The 17,798-nt window shown below is 33.4% G+C and overlaps 1 protein-coding gene across 5 annotated transcripts in view; it reads right to left on the reverse strand.

Moving 5' to 3' along the window:
• LOC133190517 (axotactin-like) overlaps nucleotides 1-17,798 on the reverse strand; it is a 43,432-nt gene that overhangs the window by 21,359 nt on the left and 4,275 nt on the right. For all 5 annotated transcript variants that reach the window (XM_061326188.1, XM_061326189.1, XM_061326187.1 and 2 more), the window contains exons 3-17: nucleotides 14,348-14,527; nucleotides 12,778-13,026; nucleotides 11,644-11,750; nucleotides 10,866-11,047; nucleotides 8,098-8,252; nucleotides 7,555-7,874; nucleotides 7,031-7,167; nucleotides 6,680-6,789; nucleotides 6,173-6,421; nucleotides 5,740-5,974; nucleotides 5,416-5,508; nucleotides 5,034-5,149; nucleotides 4,643-4,792; nucleotides 4,282-4,455; nucleotides 3,839-4,064 (exon numbers count right to left, since the gene is read on the reverse strand). In XM_061326188.1, coding sequence (XP_061182172.1) covers nucleotides 3,839-4,064; nucleotides 4,282-4,455; nucleotides 4,643-4,792; nucleotides 5,034-5,149; nucleotides 5,416-5,508; nucleotides 5,740-5,974; nucleotides 6,173-6,421; nucleotides 6,680-6,789; nucleotides 7,031-7,167; nucleotides 7,555-7,874; nucleotides 8,098-8,252; nucleotides 10,866-11,047; nucleotides 11,644-11,750; nucleotides 12,778-13,026; nucleotides 14,348-14,527 — 2,683 coding nt within the window. The remainder of the gene's footprint in view (nucleotides 1-3,838; nucleotides 4,065-4,281; nucleotides 4,456-4,642; nucleotides 4,793-5,033; nucleotides 5,150-5,415; nucleotides 5,509-5,739; nucleotides 5,975-6,172; nucleotides 6,422-6,679; nucleotides 6,790-7,030; nucleotides 7,168-7,554; nucleotides 7,875-8,097; nucleotides 8,253-10,865; nucleotides 11,048-11,643; nucleotides 11,751-12,777; nucleotides 13,027-14,347; nucleotides 14,528-17,798) is intronic.

Raw genomic sequence — 17,798 nt, forward strand, 5'->3', positions numbered from 1 at the left:
ATAATATCGATTCAATGTGAGGATGATACGCATATCGATGCGTATGAAGAAATATCGACATATTGTAAAGAAATTTCTGACTTGTGTTTTTCTTTGTTTACTTAACATTTTGGGTTAAATATATATAATAAATAGGCTAAATATAAACATGAAATACATAATTAATACCACTTGGGTAAAATGATTTTGTTTTACAACAGATACACAACTTCTCTGAATAAATTATTCTTATTTGTGAAGAAATGTTTCATTCATTTCACTCCAAAAAATATTTTATAACCAATTCAACATATCGTGATACATATCGTATCGTGGCTCAAATATCGTGATACATATCGATATAGGAAAAGCTGTATCGTCCCAGCCCTAGTGATGGTAGAAGCCAAGCCATCACAATCAAGGCTACAGACTACAATACTGTGTATCTAATTATCATTAGTAATGCACTGTTAGAACCATATGCTCCCATTACCTTTGAAGAAGGTGAGTGGGAAGAGAGGGAGAAGAAAAGGGGAGTAAAACATGGAAGAGCAAGAATTCAAGACCAATTTAAAGTTGTGAGAATGCAACAAAACAAGGCTTTTGCACATAAGATCCCTCAACTACCATTCCATTGCATTTGTGCCCTTCATTTCTTCCCCCCCCCCCAACCTAAGATAGGGAGGCAGTGGCTAGTTTGTGGCCCTAAGAGTGGATGTAATGTTACTCGGAAATTCTGCACATAACAGATGATGAGACAGCCATGTTGGGAGTACTTTGCATTAAATAAGTGAGAAAGAATTTTCTATACCCAAGATTTCACGTCCTTCATTAATAAAATATGCTGGCATTGAGAAACTAGAGGCCCATGGGCCACAATGATCACCTGAGTCACCTTTCTCAGAATAGTGGCCCAACTATACCTCCAGGGGCCATGATTTGAACATTCTTGAATCTATATACCCTGAGGATGCTTGAACAATTATTAACTAGACTTTGACCCGTGCGTGCACGGGTTGACATTGTTATGAATGCATCCATGTGCATATATCGGACATTTACAAAATAGATACATCGACACATTCATATATTGTAAGGTACTTTTGAAATAAACAATGAAAGTGAATATAATTCTGTTTTTTTTTTTTTTTTGCTTTTTTTTTGTTTTTGTTTTTGTTTTTTTTGCAAAATTGTTGCGTAACGGCGTAGCGCAGAATGGGTTTGACCCCCATTTAGCTATAAATCAAGTCATGAGTTCGAATCACTCCGGAGCTTACATAAATTTCACCTTTCCAAACAGATTTAATAAAAGAAATTATGGATATTTATTGAAAATATGACAACAACAAAGAGTTGAGCACTGCTGATACATATCAAGCAAAGTAATGAAAATGAAGAAATGTATTTAGCTGGTACTTTTACACAATTAGTTATTAAACTAAAGGTGTAAAAAAATTTGTAACAATTTTAACACTGCAGGTCTCAACTTGTTCAAAATATGACCTCAACAATAAAAGAGTTATTAAGCACTGCTAATACATATATTCTATATATACACAGGTAATAGACATGTATATAATCTGTAAAGGCAGAAATGAAAATGGACAAATGTGCTATACTGGTATTTCTACACAATTTAGCAGATGTGAAGCAGAACAGATTATCTTGCAAATAACCCCCCCCCCCCCCCCCCCAAAAAAAACATGCTGGTTGTTCAAGAGATCATAATAAAAATTAATAATATCAGGTGTATTTTTTCTTGTGGCGATTTAATAAAACATAGGTTTGTTTGCTACGATTAAATATAATTCATTTCATCATTGAATAAATATTTTTACGATCTTAATTTTGTCCCACCTCATAGTTTTGAGAAAAACTATGCATGGATTAAATTTTACAAACAATCGATATTTTAGTAGCATTGATAGAATGAACTGTACGGGCCGCAAGGGCTGACTTCAGACTACCTATCAAGCGTAGTTACCACGACAACCTTTACATATTTAGAAGAACAGGCTGTCCCTTCTATATACATATTTCACCCACTTTTTTTTCAAAGTTAAAGAAATTTTTGGAGGTGAAGTTATAAATCTCAGCAGTGAAGGTAATAGTAAACATGGCGAACAAATTCAAGTTGCAATCATTTAGACACATTTCAAATTGAAAATATCGGTTATATTGACGTTATTTGATTATTTCGATTTATTTCAAAGTTAAGAAATGAAAATAATGTTATTGTGATTTCTGGCGGAAAAAGAATGCATACTTCATTAAGATGTGATTCTAGCTGGAGTTGTAACATCCCCCTTTCCCCTCAAAAAAGCATAAAAGAAAGGAAGGATAAAATAAAATCTGGTGCATGGTTACAATAATATTACTCCTACGATCATGAGCTTTTTGCCTCCGTTGAGATGACCAGAGACGTAAATAACTTATAATAAATGCGTCTCCGAAATGGCGAATGATTACCCAAGTGGCCACAATATCACATTTGCATGGATAAACTCAGAAACATTAATACAAATACGTGTAAATTTTCATTGGAAATCTGCTATATATTTTGTTCATATATATTTATGATTTCTTATTAGAGAAAATTATAAAATAACAAATATATATCTACTTAGTTCAAATTACTTTTGTCTTCTCTGATTTGAACACCGTGATTTAGCGTGAATGTAATACGCACGCGCAAGATTGTAAAATCCAAAAAATCCAGATGATTTCCGGAATTTTTTGAGGAATTTTCGTTGATTATTAATTAGCGAAGCTTAATTGAGAAAAAATAAAAACAAATTGGTAATCTTCAAGTACCAATGATGTTTAAAATATATAAAACAAACGACAGTACTCTTCCGATTTATCGGTATTAAAGGCCAAAAATTCGAGTCTATTATTTTAATATAGTAGTATAGATATGACTGATTATGATCATGCTATTCTTTATACAAAAAGTATTTTTTGTTCCTCTATTGGGGCCCCATCCTACCCCAAGGGGTCATGATCTGAAAAAAAAAATGAATCTACAGGATCTGAAGATGTTTGCATAGTTAATATCACTAATCATGGCCACTCTGTCCTTGAGAAGAAGATTTTAAAAGACGTTTCCCAACATATTCCAATGTTTAACTGGATTCCTTATTATGGTCCACCTAACCCTGGGGGCCATGATTTGAACAAACTTGAATCTACGAAACTTGACAAGACTTGCATATTAATACAACTAATCATGGTCCTACTATAATTTAAAAGAAGTTTTATTTTCCTTTATATTTTCATTTAAAATTTTGATCCCCTATTATGACCCCACCCTTCCCCCAGGGGTCATGATTTGAAAAAAAAATTGAACCTACACTACTTGGAATGCTTTTGTTTTAATACCACTAATCATGGCCTTACTGTTCTTTAAAGTTTTTTTCCCTATATAATCCCATGTTAAAAGTGATCTTGTACTGTAGCCCCACCCTAACCTCAGGAAATACGATTTGAACAAACTTGAATCTACATTCATCAAAAAGCTTTCACACAGAGTTTCATCTTTTTCTTGCCCCGTAGTTCTTGAGGAGGAAATTTTTTTTGAGACATCCATTCTATTTTTGCCCTATTTTTATCTCCCCTCTGACAAAAGAGATTGCCCTTCATTTGAACAAATTTGGAACTTCTTTAATGAAAACTTGCTTTGTGGCAAGTTAAGTAAATCTGGCTGGGAAGTAGAAGTCCAAGATGTGAAACTTTAACAGATATATGGACACACAGATGACACTCACTTGAACCTTTGGTTCAGGTGAGCTAAAAACCTTAAGCCTTCACCTTAATTAACAATGCACACAACTTTCCAGTGTTAACTCATGATACTTACCTGTACATTTTCCCTCCAAGGTAAAGGTAGCCATCAAAGGTAATATTACTGTGGAATGGGATGGACACAATCTTTCTTTTGGAATCAAGCCCACACCGAACCTCATGAGAACTAAGTTCTAGGGTTACCCTGTGCCAGTCTCCATCATTTAGTGATTTATCAGCATCCAATGTCTCACTCAGAATTAGGTTTTCCTTTATATAAATTTCTATTCTAATGGAATCCTCTTAAAAAAAAAATTAAAAATCATATCAAAAATACTACAATTCCATGATTTAGAAAAAAATTGTCCATTCAAAAACTAAAACTACATTTATTTTCCTGTAGCTAGTCTTATCATTGTATTTTTTTAGTAATTCAACAGCTTTAGCCAAAGTGTTTACAAGGTACATATATAAAGAAGGCTTCCCCTTCGGGAATCTAAACCAAAATTGAATTATTACCCAAGTCTAATGTGACTTTGAACCAGTCTCCACTGAAGGAGGACTGATACATCAGTAGAGCGGAGGTTTGGTGGGTACGGAAACTGAACTCCATATCTCCATACACCCAGCCTGGTAACTGAAGGAAAGAGTCCTCTGTCACAAAGGTCACAGCTGACAAGGTCAGACTTTCCTCTGGCAAAAAAAAAAATAATAAAATGGAACCTTTTACTTGGGAAAATCAGTTTCATTGATGAATATAACAAATATGAAAAAAGGAGATGCATGATATCTTCAAAAATAAACTATTTATATAATATGGAAAATATATATTAGAATTTAAAGTGAAGTTTGCTGTAAAATTTTCATTAAATGTACTCACTATTTCCCCAGCATTTCAGAGGTCCAATGGTAAGAAATCCCTTGGAATCAGGTGTTTTGAAATCAGTGAACTGATATACTGTTATTTCCTTTATAGGTAGTTGACTTGTAATCCTATTGTAACCACTGTCTTCCCGAGTCACCAAATCCTCTGAAACATAATAAATATAACTTATGCTTGAAGTCTCCATACAAACACACACAAAAAAAAAACAGAACTCTACACAATTTCCTCTACTATATAACAAGTAATGTCTGTGTTTGTCTAACTTTTGTAGTATTTTATGGTTTAATCAAAAAGGAGATCAAACTACAAAAATTTCAAGCCATAGAAATTCAGTATGACACTGTATTTGGGAAACTCTCCCATCATTCTATAATCTTGAGCTTACCACTATCACAGTTACAGAGCCTCTTGTTACAGCCCGGGGAGAGAGTCTGGTCAACATCCCCTATGTACTGTACCACGGTACCATCCACTGACTTAAAACTGGTCAGATTTCCCAACCTACACAAAAACAAACAATATACATATTTGTGTCTATCATTATTAGTAATTTTCAGAATGCTTAATGTTTTGGACGAGAATGTGCTACATTCCTAAGAAAAAAATGGAAATAATCTGTTTTTGTTACTACCATAATATCACTAAAACCTTAGTGTAATCTTAAAATTTTTTTTAAAATGATCTTAGAATTCAAATTATTTGCACATTTCATCATCTCTTTGTATAATTAAACTGCTTTTATCAATAGAACTAATAAGAGGACTTGCCCTATGGGAGCATTGAGGCAGGTATACTGGACATATTGCTCACACCAGGCTGACATCTTTGTTAGCTTCTGAAGTTCTACAAACCCCATTTCTCTAAAATGAAGGAAACAAGTCATTCTTTACAATTTTACCTTACATTTCAATTTTTTATTTCATCCACTAAATATTTTTAAATGGTTGCCTTGTTCAGCATCTTCAAAGGAATTAAGCATCTGACATAAAGCCTGATTTAGCATTCACTTTTTACCACTATTGTTACGTTCTAGATGTTCTTCAATATCCAGGAAGAAAATTTCTAGATCCACCTATTCTTCCTCCCCTTACCTGTAAGTAAGTCTTATCATCAAGTCAGGCAGTGTAGTTCCTCGGACTATAGTCTGGTTGCTGAGGTTGTGCTCTACCACTGTCTGTCCATAATAATCTCCATCAGTACTGATTCCCATTTGACAGGTAACATACGTCGGCTCGACGGGACCACTGCCATCTACGTCAATGACGTAAACTCCTGAACTCCTCCAGCCACTCTGGTAGTAACTGTCACAGCTGCTCCTGTACCGTGCTGTAATACATCAACAGTGATTAGCTGGTAATGTCAGAAAAGCTTACCTTGGCAAATGTTTCTTACATTTTATTGCACTCTTCATCATTATTAACAACTAGTTGTCTTTTAGCATTTGTTCAGCAAGTTAAAGTGATACATGTATTTGTATCTGAATCCTGTTATCATGGTTAAAAATCATTCTAAAACAATACACACCAAACTGACAATATTTCCCTTGATAAGCACTGCTAGAACAGTCACAGGTCACCCCATCCCAGTCAGAGAGGCACCGCCCCCCATTACGACAGTGCTGGTGAGTCCGACAATGGTCCACCAAATGACAACCGTCCAGGATGAGTCCCCTGTGGAACCCCCCAGAGGGGGCACTCTCCATCAGATTGATAGGATCCAAGAAATGTCCTTGTATTACTATGTTTCTGATGCAGCCAACAAATCCTATGAAGTCTGAAATTATGCATTTGCTGGTCAGAGTGAAGACTTAAAGGCAATCAAAAGACAACAGATCATATCAATTGACAACACTAAAAGTAGATACAATAAATTCTCATAGACTTAGTACCTAAACTTTATAATCCAAAACTTATCAAACATAAATATAGTCAAAACAAATCAAATTGAACTACAAAGAGTAGAAGAGTTTACTTTATCATTACAATGTTAAATGTCAAAAAAAGTGCAGAAGTTTTGAGAAACTATGATTACCCTCATAAATTCTGTGGCCATATCCTATTTCTATGTTGTTGTATATTTGAGAGTCATTACCAATGAACAGTGATGGCAAAGACAAGTTATCCACAGAAATTTTCACCTGGCTAAAGAAAAAAAATATATAAATAATTTTTTAAAGGTTAATGTACACGTACATATTATTCGCAATTAATTCATCAGTTTAAAAATCATCTGTGCTTATTACTTTTTGCAACTGAAGAAACATTCTACATAAATACACAAATAAATGGTTCATAACAATAAATATTTGCAAGTAAAAAATGGTTATAAAATTCTCTAACTGGTTTATAGTAACTCTGTTCTAGACCGTATAAGATAACTTACCCTTGTTTAAGATTAAAAGACAGTGTATGCCACTTGTTATTGCTGACATTGACTGGCAACAGAGAAGTGTTAGCAGCAGTGTTCTGGTACATGGACCTCACAAACTTCAGCATAGGAAGACTTCCATTAATCCATACCTACAGGTAGACTTCAGATTAATTATCTCATCCTTGCACTGTTTTAATGTACTTGTATTAATATATCTACTAATATAATATGAGCTAGAGACTGATTGTAAGTAAAGCTGAATAATTTAAATCACTACATATCAATTCAGGAAAAGTATTCCAAATAAACTATCTGACAACATTGTTCAGTTGCAGCAAGTACAAAATGCATGATTGAAAGTATGAATCCTGAGATACATTATGCAAGTTTTATCCATGTACAGCATACAGCTATTTGGTAATAATACCCCTGTTTCTTTAACTTATATCTGTATTGATAAACTGGTATGCTTGGTAAATGCGTACTAACATCTGGATTATTTAAAGATATAAAGGAAAATATCACAAAGCAATTACCTCAAAATATCCTTTAACTGGATAACCATAAGAATCTATTGTCTGGATATCGGTGGATAATAATATGGCCATCTCCCTAACAGTTCTAAACTCTAACTGGATACTAAACGTACTGCCATAGTATCCAGATAGGAACAGGATAGACCTGGATCTTGGGAATGTAAGAGGAATGTTATCCACTCTATGGCAGCCATATTGGATCTCTGTGTTGCCATGGAGCTGGCTTGTGGAGAAGTTACTTCTGAGTTCATACAAAATGGAATGGTCATTGACAAAAATGTTTTTCAGACATCCAGCAAAGTTCTGTCTCACTTGAAGTCCTGCAAAAGAAGGAATGTAAAATTAGCACTCTCCCCCTTTAACCTATGCTTCTACCAATAGCATGGATTAATGAAATGGTGCACACTTTTTTCGCAAATATCAACCCATATAGGTTTTGGGACCGTTTGCAAACAATACTTATAACAATGCTCTATTTTTTTTTAAATGAAAATTAAAAGTGTGGGCATGATATTCTACATAAAAATTAAGCTATAAAGATACCCAGTGTCTGAACAAAGCTTTCGCCCCCTCCAATATAGATGTGTGGATCCAGGCCCAGGTAGTACATATCATTGACAGTCTCATGAATGTATGGTGTGCCATCCAGGTAAAACTCAACTTTCACTTTCTCATGGACAATGGTCAAGTTGTGCCACCTGTCAAAGGATTCAACAGAGAATTAAATGACCTAATGTATCACAGCTATAGCTTCTGAAAAGCTGATCATGTTTATCTGTGATGCAAAATGACATTAATGTCTCATAATACATTTTCATGCTTGCTTACAAAGCTCATCTTAGATCTAATGTAGATTACTACTCTACTGGAATGCATGATAATGTCAAAATGCATTATGAAATATGGCTTGATGATAAGTTACAAGAAACATGTCATAACCAACATGAGAATACATCTAGATTATATATATAGTTCATGTAGTTTGCATCTGTACTGAGCTTCAAAAGTGCACTCTTAAAGCATAGCAGTAAGAAAAAAAACATGAACTTTGCTATAATAAATTTTATAATGTTGAATATAGATATAATAGTCATTGTTTTCTAAACAGAAGCACCAGGAATGCATTCATTATGTATACCGGGGCCATTTACTAATGTCTATTAATTTATGTATTCTTTTTGAGACTTTGGCATTTTATATTTATTTTTGATAACAATCATACAACACTGACTGAAGTCTTAAGCTTCATGAAATTGACAATTACTTGCAGTAAATGAACAGGATTAACTAATACATTTAAAGTATAATAATCTTTACAATATAAAAAAAAAAAAATTCAGTTATCTACATGCATATGAAAAAAAAAAAATGGTTGAACATTAAAACACAAAAATAAAAGGAACTGAAAAATAAAATGAATATGGGTATCCAATGAAACATGATCTATTTCGGCACAATGAATAATTTTTAAGCCTTGAATGATCGAGTTTATCCCTCAGTGATCATTGAATAGAAAAAAAAATCTGAATGAGATGGAATTTTAATTAGATGCGTGAAGGTTGAATCTTATTGGACAACAACTGCAAAAATGTTTTCAATAAACTGAATTAATTTTCCTGACAGATCACATTTCGTCTCATAAATTACGACATACATGTATACACATGCTTCGTTTGTTGAATACAGTATTAAAGTCGCATTGTAAATAGGTCACTAGCAATGTGACAGTGCAGATTTCACTTACCCATCACTGCTCCAAATGAAAGAAAAGGGTTAGCACTTGTGGTATCTCAAAAGCTTCAAAATCTATACAATCTATTTTATAATTTTTTTTTTTAAAGATGCATTTATTTTTCATGTACATGTATATGGACTTTGGTAATTTAAGGAAAGAAATCTTAGTTGTAATTTTTGGTGAAAAAATGCATGTACATATTGATTTAGTATCTAAATAATCATTAAATAATTAACACATATACAGGTAAACTTCGTTATCTCGACATCGACGGGACCATCGGAAAATGTCGAGATATCCGAGGTGTCGAGATATCAGAGTTGAGACTTGACGTCCAAGATTGCATTGCATAGCAAAACGGACAAGCTTATTATATGTACATGACTTTAATATAGACTGTATCTCAACATATTTCAGAATTCCCTCTATTTTTATTAAAAATTTAAGAAGTTATTTTAAAAATCTTGTTTATAAAACGTGTTCTTAATCGAAATCTTTCTAAATTCACAAAGTTTCAGCACAGAGTTACAGCATTGAGCTGCATTCGCGTGTAACTTGCCTTTTCGTCAGAACAGGATACGAAATGCACTCTATAAACTTCGAACCGTATAAAGTCGACATCCGATATACGGTAAAAAAAAAAAAGAAATACGGATTATTTTTTTCTTATTTCATTCAGGAAGAATGTACATTAAAATTGATTTTTTTAAAGAGATTTGTGTATCTAAACTAACGAAGTGATGTTACGGATGCACGAATTACGGCTGATTCGATCAATCGTGTCGTTAATTGGATTGTTTCCTGTTGAATACATTTTAACTACAAAATATCATTAAAACATTTTTTTTTAATTCCTTAGTTTGAATTTTTCAGTGTGTTTGTTATTCATTGTAATTTAGTTATCTTTTTTCAAATTTAAAAGTTATGTTACGTTTCGATATAAATAACATTCTGTACATTTACGCAGAATCGTGTAGATTTAGCAATGATATTACCAAAGCTCAATTAACTTCTCAAAGACGCCGAAGGGGCTTGGGATTCACCTACAAACACAGTCTATAAAATTAATTAAACAGCGTGCAGTCAAACATGAGTGTGAAAGGTGTGAAACTTTGACGACGTCGAGATACCCAGAGTCGTCCGTGCGTGACGAGCGACCCTATCTGACAAACAGTTAGGTTCAGTGGAGCAGAAAATTGCCGATGTCGACATATGCCAGGTAAATTTTGCTCTTGGGACTGGGAATATACGTCGAGATAACCCGGGTTGTCGACATTACCGAGGTCGACATATCAGAGTTTTTGCAAATCATTTATATAGTAAATACTGCCGGGACCGCGGAAGGATGTCGACATATCCCAGGTTGTCGACATATCCGATGTCGAGATACCGAAGTTTACCTGTATATCATAATAAATTTTGATAAACTCTAATAATTTGTTTTTATGTGTCTTTTTTTTGCATCATTTACATCTGCAAAGTTGTGTATCTACATAAGCTGCTACAGCATATGTTTTCCCAGATCTGTCCCAATGTTTCCCTATTGTATTGTTCACTCAGATGACTATATATATACCTGTTATCGTCCACACCCAGGCCCATGGTCTGTTCTAGGATGTCATCCCCAAAGGCAACAGAGGCTTTGACCTTTCCTTGATGGACAGAGGCAATGAGGTGGGAATGGTGTTGTTCCATCCTGTTATCACTCATGTCTGTACTGCCCACTGCATACAGAAGTACCCCCGATCCACGGTCTGACTAAAATTTGGAAACAATAGCTGAGTGTTTTGACAAATCAGATTCTATATATTGCCTGGATGAATAAGTAAGAGAAATGAAATCACTGTTCTTGTCTCAAATAAAATACAGCAAAGTTATTTTCCTCAAGGTCATGCAAATTTTGTTGTTTTTCTCAAGGTCACTGTTTAAAAGACAGAAGCAGCAAGACTAAATTATAATTTTGTTCTGTCAAGCCTTTAACTTTCACTAGGGGTACAATGTAGCAGATTGATATCTTAAAATATACACTTGCATATTCTTTTCAAATTTTCAACTGTCAAATAATCTGAAAATATCAGCGAAATTTTTCCAACTCTACATTGAAAATAGCTTTTTAATAATCAAAAATTTATTTGAAGTCAGTAGCACTTATTGTCTGTACTGACAAACATATTCCCAACCCTCTGAGTTAAGATGACCTTTCTGGATCTTTTTTTTATGCTTTGTACACATGAAGTGTGAACTAAACACAGACATCTTTAATAGGATTGTTTTTCTCAACTTCAGATATCAGACATCAAAAGGATCGAGGAGAGACAGGGAATACTGAATCATCCCTACATGGCCCTGCTTACTTTGAATTGTAAGCTGAATCTATTTCTGTCACGTAAGGTCCTGTCTTCTTCAGTATAAAGCTGGTAGGTCAACCATTCATAGCCGTGGAGTGTAATTTCAGTAACAGCTACAAGAAAAACAAGATGCCATGTTACCCTCTATAACTGCTGCTCGTCTCTCCAATAAAAAGCTTCAAAATCAGTATCTTTATTTTGCAATTTAAATACAAACATCAATAGTGACATTTTCCCTTAAAGCATTAAGCATTTATTATGTTAGACAAGTCAACCATTATACAATTCCTTTTTCAAAAGTTGTAGTCAAATGTTAAAATTTCCCTTAAAAAAAATCTCATGCAATTTCTAACAGGAATTAATAAAATTCTGCCCTTTAGATCATTTTTTCATAATTATTAATTTCTTTTTATGTCAATTTATCTCAATTGCTGTCAGCAATTTTTATCTACAATAAATATTCGAGCTTTGCTTTTTTCACTTTTTATTGAAAATTACTTTTCATACAAAGTTTGTTTATCCCTTTAATCTATCCTGACTCACTAAAAATGAATTTCAATTGATATAAAGATTTATTCATATAATCTACATAATTAAATCATATGATCAAAATCTTTTGACAATAAAGAGTTTTTCATTAATTTTAGACATATTTCAATCATCTTTGAAAACAAGAAAGGGAATGTGTGTTTCCTATTTCACAAGCACTCTATGGAAGTCGATATTTTAACACCAAATAGCTAAACCACAAAACACCATAGGTGATTTTTTTGCCATAAATTATTTATTTACAGAATGTTTGTGGCCACACAAGTAATAAAATAAACTATATCTGCTATTCATCTTTTTTTTTTTTTTGCCAATCAAGTACAGGGGTAAAAAGTAATATTAATATGTTTTTGTCTGGTTTGATTTTATTTTTAGAGTGCCAACAAGATGTGTATGTAATCATCTACCTAACAAGAAACACCTGAACTTATCACTCTGCTAGTAATTACACATTCTCATTTCTGGTAAATAAAACACAAAGAGTCCCCTTTCCCTCTTTTACCTACCATTAAGGAGTCCCTTAGCTCCTCTCCTTCGCCCCCACCCCCCACCCACCCTTTACAAAGAAATTCAATCAAGAAAACTTCCTACTGGTGTCTTGGCACTTTTCTCCCTCCCTGTCTAAAGAGAAGCAGTCACAGTGAACAGAAGTGTACAGGTTAATACATCGCCCCTCTCCACAGGGGTTTTCCTCCTGACACAGGTCCCGACACCCAGACTCAGCCTGCATTATGATGCTGGGGGATACCTCCCATGTCACCTCAATTAGTTCACGATACTTCAGAGACTGCAGACAACCAATAAACTGGTGATACTCAATGGAAACTGATGGTGACAACCCTGAAATTTAATAGAGTATTAGCTTTAATGTGAATTGTTTTACCTACCAGGTAATCTCTCTTTCAAAAAAGATGTTTTTCTAACATAAACATTTGTAAAGAAAGGAAGCAAAATGATTTGCACATCAACATGCATAAACTTTTTTACATTTTATATTTATATATTCAGTAAATATCTTCATACAAAGAAACATATTTTCATACACAATTAGTAGTTCTATATTTACATGCATCAGAAATTCATTAATTTCCTACAGCTTAAGTTTCGAAAATCTTAATTCCTTTTAATTTGACATTTATAAATTAAAGCAGTTTTACTTGCACTTTGCAGTAGCAAGCACAAGATATTTTCTCTGTTTTATGAAATTGTCTTTGTAAATTTTACAAGAAAGTACATGTGACCAAAGAACAAGTTTTAAAGTATCTTGAATCTTATTATTTTCTTTGTTTTTAACAGATGTCAATTAAAGGGACCCCCACAAGCCAATTCCTGCTTAAAGTAGCATTTAACACCTACATACCTAATAAATATACTGATTGAAGTGGTTGCATGCATGCATGCATGCATGTGGGAATACGTTTTAAGTGTATATAATACATAACTGTCATGTAAAAACATGTATATTTTTGGAATATATCTTATTTTTATTGTTGGGAAATCCACATTTAAAATAAAGTAGGCTGTAGTTATCCATGTATAAAGTGTCGTTCTGTCCAAAACAAACTTTCACATACATGTGTGCAAATAAATTTTAAGAGAACCCTGCATGTACAAGACATGCCATCTCGTCATAAAAAAAAACTACATAAGGTATTTGCATACGGGCATAATCTTCCTGAAAAATAAATTTTGATGGACAAATCTATAAATACATGTAAATCTATGCTTTAAAATCGGGTAATACTTGAAGACTTGAAAGCATTAAATATTGATCAAATTAGAGATCAATAGTGAGAGACGACGTCAACAAAATGATGCAGATTTCAAACACATTGAGAGAAAAGAGGATATTTAACACAGAGTGATGGTGACTGTCACTTTTGGAAACATCTTACAAGGATCTGCCTAGACCCCACCTTTTAAAGTTTACAATGATAATGTCAATAAAATTAATGAAAATGAAATACAAACGAGTAGATATCATGAATTCTAGATTCAAAATTGAACAATTTTCACACATTTTGTCCTCTATTTTAAAAAAAAAACTGTAAAGCAGTGACATAAAGCTTAGAAAGATAATTTATACATCATTATTCAGGCAATAAATGAACTTGATTCATAAATTTCAGAACAAAACAAAAAATGTGTTTTATTTGGTTACCTGCAAATGACACCACAGACTTTAATCTTGTCCAGTCCAATATGGACTTGATATCTAAATACTGTGTATAAGCTCGGAGATATCTGGAGGTTGTCAGGAAATCATCAAAGGAGACTTGTAGTTCACCAGTCTTTGTGTTCAAGAATATATCCACAGTATGCCAACTGTCATCATTCAATGCTATAATAAAATATAGATACATGTCATGTATTGTATGGAATGAGCCATTCTACACAAAATCATTAGGTCATAAAACAGACTTTTGTTCTTATAGTATGCTACTGTAAATCACATTTTATTCGTGAAAATTTCATTTTTGCACATAAAATACTATTAAAGATTATGTGATTTTACAATAACCAGAATTTTGGAAAATTTTGTCTCCCTTACGATCTCACAATAAAGTGTCATGAAAATTTAGTGATCTACAGTATAGAGATATTGTAAGATTATATGTGAATCAAAATGCGTCAACGATTAAACAAGTTAGATTCTATATTGCAAAGTAAGGAATTATGATTTAATCAAAACTCAACAGAAGAATTTTAGAGTTTTCCCTTACGTAAAACTTTGATTGCCTGTTGTGGCCCCATCCTCCCTATCCTACCCACGGGATATCAGGATTTGAATATTCTTGAATCTACACTACTTGAGGATGCTTACAAATTCATATGACTATAATCATGGCTTTGCTGTTTTTGAGAAGCTTTGGAAATTTTTTTTCCCTATGTAAAACTGTGATCGCCTTATGTGGCCCAACCGTATCCCCCAGTGGTCATGCTTTGAACAAATTTGAATCTACACATTTAGTACTTGAGGATGCTTCAATATTAATATGACTAATTATGGCTCTGCTGTTCTTCTTCAGAAGAGTAAGTTAAACTTTGATATCCTATTGTAGCCCTGCCCTAACCCCCTGGGGGGCATGATTTGAACAAACTTGAATCTACACTACCTGAGGATGCTTCCATATTAATTTATAACTAGATACAGTCAAACCTGGAACTCAGTGGGACCAAGAAAAAACTTCGATATATCCACGATATTTGAGATATCCAAGGTAAAATACTTAGAGAATAAGGGGTTGGGACCTCCAAATCACTTCGACATATCCATGGTATTCGAGATATTGGTGTTCGAGATACCGAAGTTCAACTGTATGGCTTTGCTGTTCTTGAGAAGAAGATTTTTTAAATATTGGAGGGAGGGGTCATGATTTGAATTAACTTAAATTTACAATATGTAATGAAGTTTTCACATAAGTTTTATCTTTTCTGGCCTAGGAGATCCTGAGAAGAAAATTTTTAAAATATGCTATAAACATTTCACTCTTAATTATCTCCCCTTGAAAAAGGGTGTGGTCCTTCATTTGAAGGAACTTGAATCTCCTTTACTCAAGGATGCTCACAAAATGTGATCAGTAAATCTCACTTTAGCTAAAAGCTCAAGTGAGCTAAAATATGAAAACATAAAAATGATGTACAGTAATACAAACGTCCTAACAACCTGAGTGGTGTAGTGGTTAGAGGGTCTGCTCTAGAGTCATGCAGGTTGGTTTAAGGCACTGTGCATGCTGTTTTTAGGAGTAAATTAAAGTATGTTCAATCTCAATAGGCTGTCACAAACTAACAAAATCATTGCACAAGCAGTTTTGTATGGGTTATATTCTAACATTACCTTTAGTAGAGCTAAATCAATACAATGTATATAATTGGTGTACTGTATAAATGTTTATAGTCTTATGTCTAATTTATATTTAGGTGTTTTACTGTAATTTTCATTTGAAGTACACCCAACAGCAAGTTGGAGCATCCAGGCACAAGCTAAATACCAGCAGTACTGTAGTTTCTAGAGTATTTCAGTGAAACAAACAGAAAATCAATCTACTCATTTACACCTCTGTTATATTGTATTTTTATCTGCCTTTATTCAATTCAAACCTTAATTTACCAGGAACAGACATAAAACCTATCCCTAAACAGGAATCCATGAATCATAGATAGTCTCCCACTGTTCTAGGCAGACCAATACTTAGCTACAGTAACTATAGTCAATAACTCAATGAGTGCTTTTTCAGATTTTAAGTAGCCAGATCAGATATTCAGACTCTGCCCAGTTTACCACTGGACATATGGAATGTGTGAGGGTATAATGTAAAATTTAAAACCCAGCAGTGGACAGTATTATCCCCCGGAGTTCGTCCATCGCCAATTGATTTTGTGATTTATGGGTGTGGAGTTCATCAATAATAGAGGACTGTCTTTGTCCTGACATAAGGACATATACATGACAAAAGGCCCATCTGACTTTATCAAATAGTTAATGGACTGATAGCATTAGAAGATCAATATCTTATGAAGTCTTCTAAGACTAAGAGATATCTGTTTATGAAACAGAGACAAAATTTCATAAGGATACATGTAGGTCCCTTTGTTTATATTTTACTTTTACCTGGATAAGTTTTGACATTGATCTTGGCAAAGAAAATATATGGGAATATTTAAGCAATTTTATTTTATCAAGTAGATATTTTACACTAAACCTGCCATGATTATAAGTAAATTAATAATAATTGCCTTTATATTTGTACTCTGACTTCATATCACAAATATGTCACTTGATTGTGTTCAAAACATCTTTTATTTTATTAAGTTTTTAATAAAGATTTTAAGTCACCGGGCAGTAAAACAGTTACAGTGAATGCCCTTATAATTCATGCTTTCAGTGAATTTTTTGCATAAAATAAACTTATCCAATGTAACAAATTATGTTTAAAACTTCCAAATCAAAAATTGCTTGTCCCTTGGTCTTGGGCCAACAATAAAAAATAATTTGTTTGATGTACTCCTACTGACCCATCATTTATGGTCAAAATCTTCCCTACTTGATCACTTAATTATTTCAGAACTTGAATTTTTTTCCCGTTTCCAGGGAAATACAGATTGTCTTTATCATTTTTCAAGTTATAAGGTGTATAATTTCTCAAAGATGCTTTCTATAGATTTAAAGTTTTTACAACAATAAATATTTAATCTGTCTCTTGCTTTCCTGTGTATTCATTAAAAAGATCAATAAATTTCCAAGTCTGTGATTTTAATGATGATAAATGTGTTCTTAGATAATTAAAAAAAATACCTACCTACCTACCTACCTACCTACCCACTTGAAAAATGTTCAATGTAGTACATCAAACAAAAATTTTTTTTTAGGGATGGCCTTGGCTATAAGCGAGTTTTACTGTGTGTGTGTATGTATATCAGGGTTGTCCCTAAGACCCAGAGGCAGGGGAATTTCCCCGCCTATTATAACATAATCCCCCAGTTATTCTGCCATTCCCCCTCAGCCCCTTTTACTAGAGGAACTCCAGACCCCATTCTACTTTTTAAATGCCCCCTGCTATTTCAAATCTTAAGGACAAACCTCATATATATATATATATATATATATATAT

The sequence above is a fragment of the Saccostrea echinata genome, unplaced genomic scaffold (genome assembly GCF_033153115.1).
Source record: "Saccostrea echinata isolate AGI-Se365-2 ecotype Australia unplaced genomic scaffold, CSIRO_AGI_Sech_v1 ptg000022l, whole genome shotgun sequence".
NCBI classification, from domain to species: Eukaryota; Metazoa; Mollusca; class Bivalvia; order Ostreida; family Ostreidae; genus Saccostrea; species Saccostrea echinata.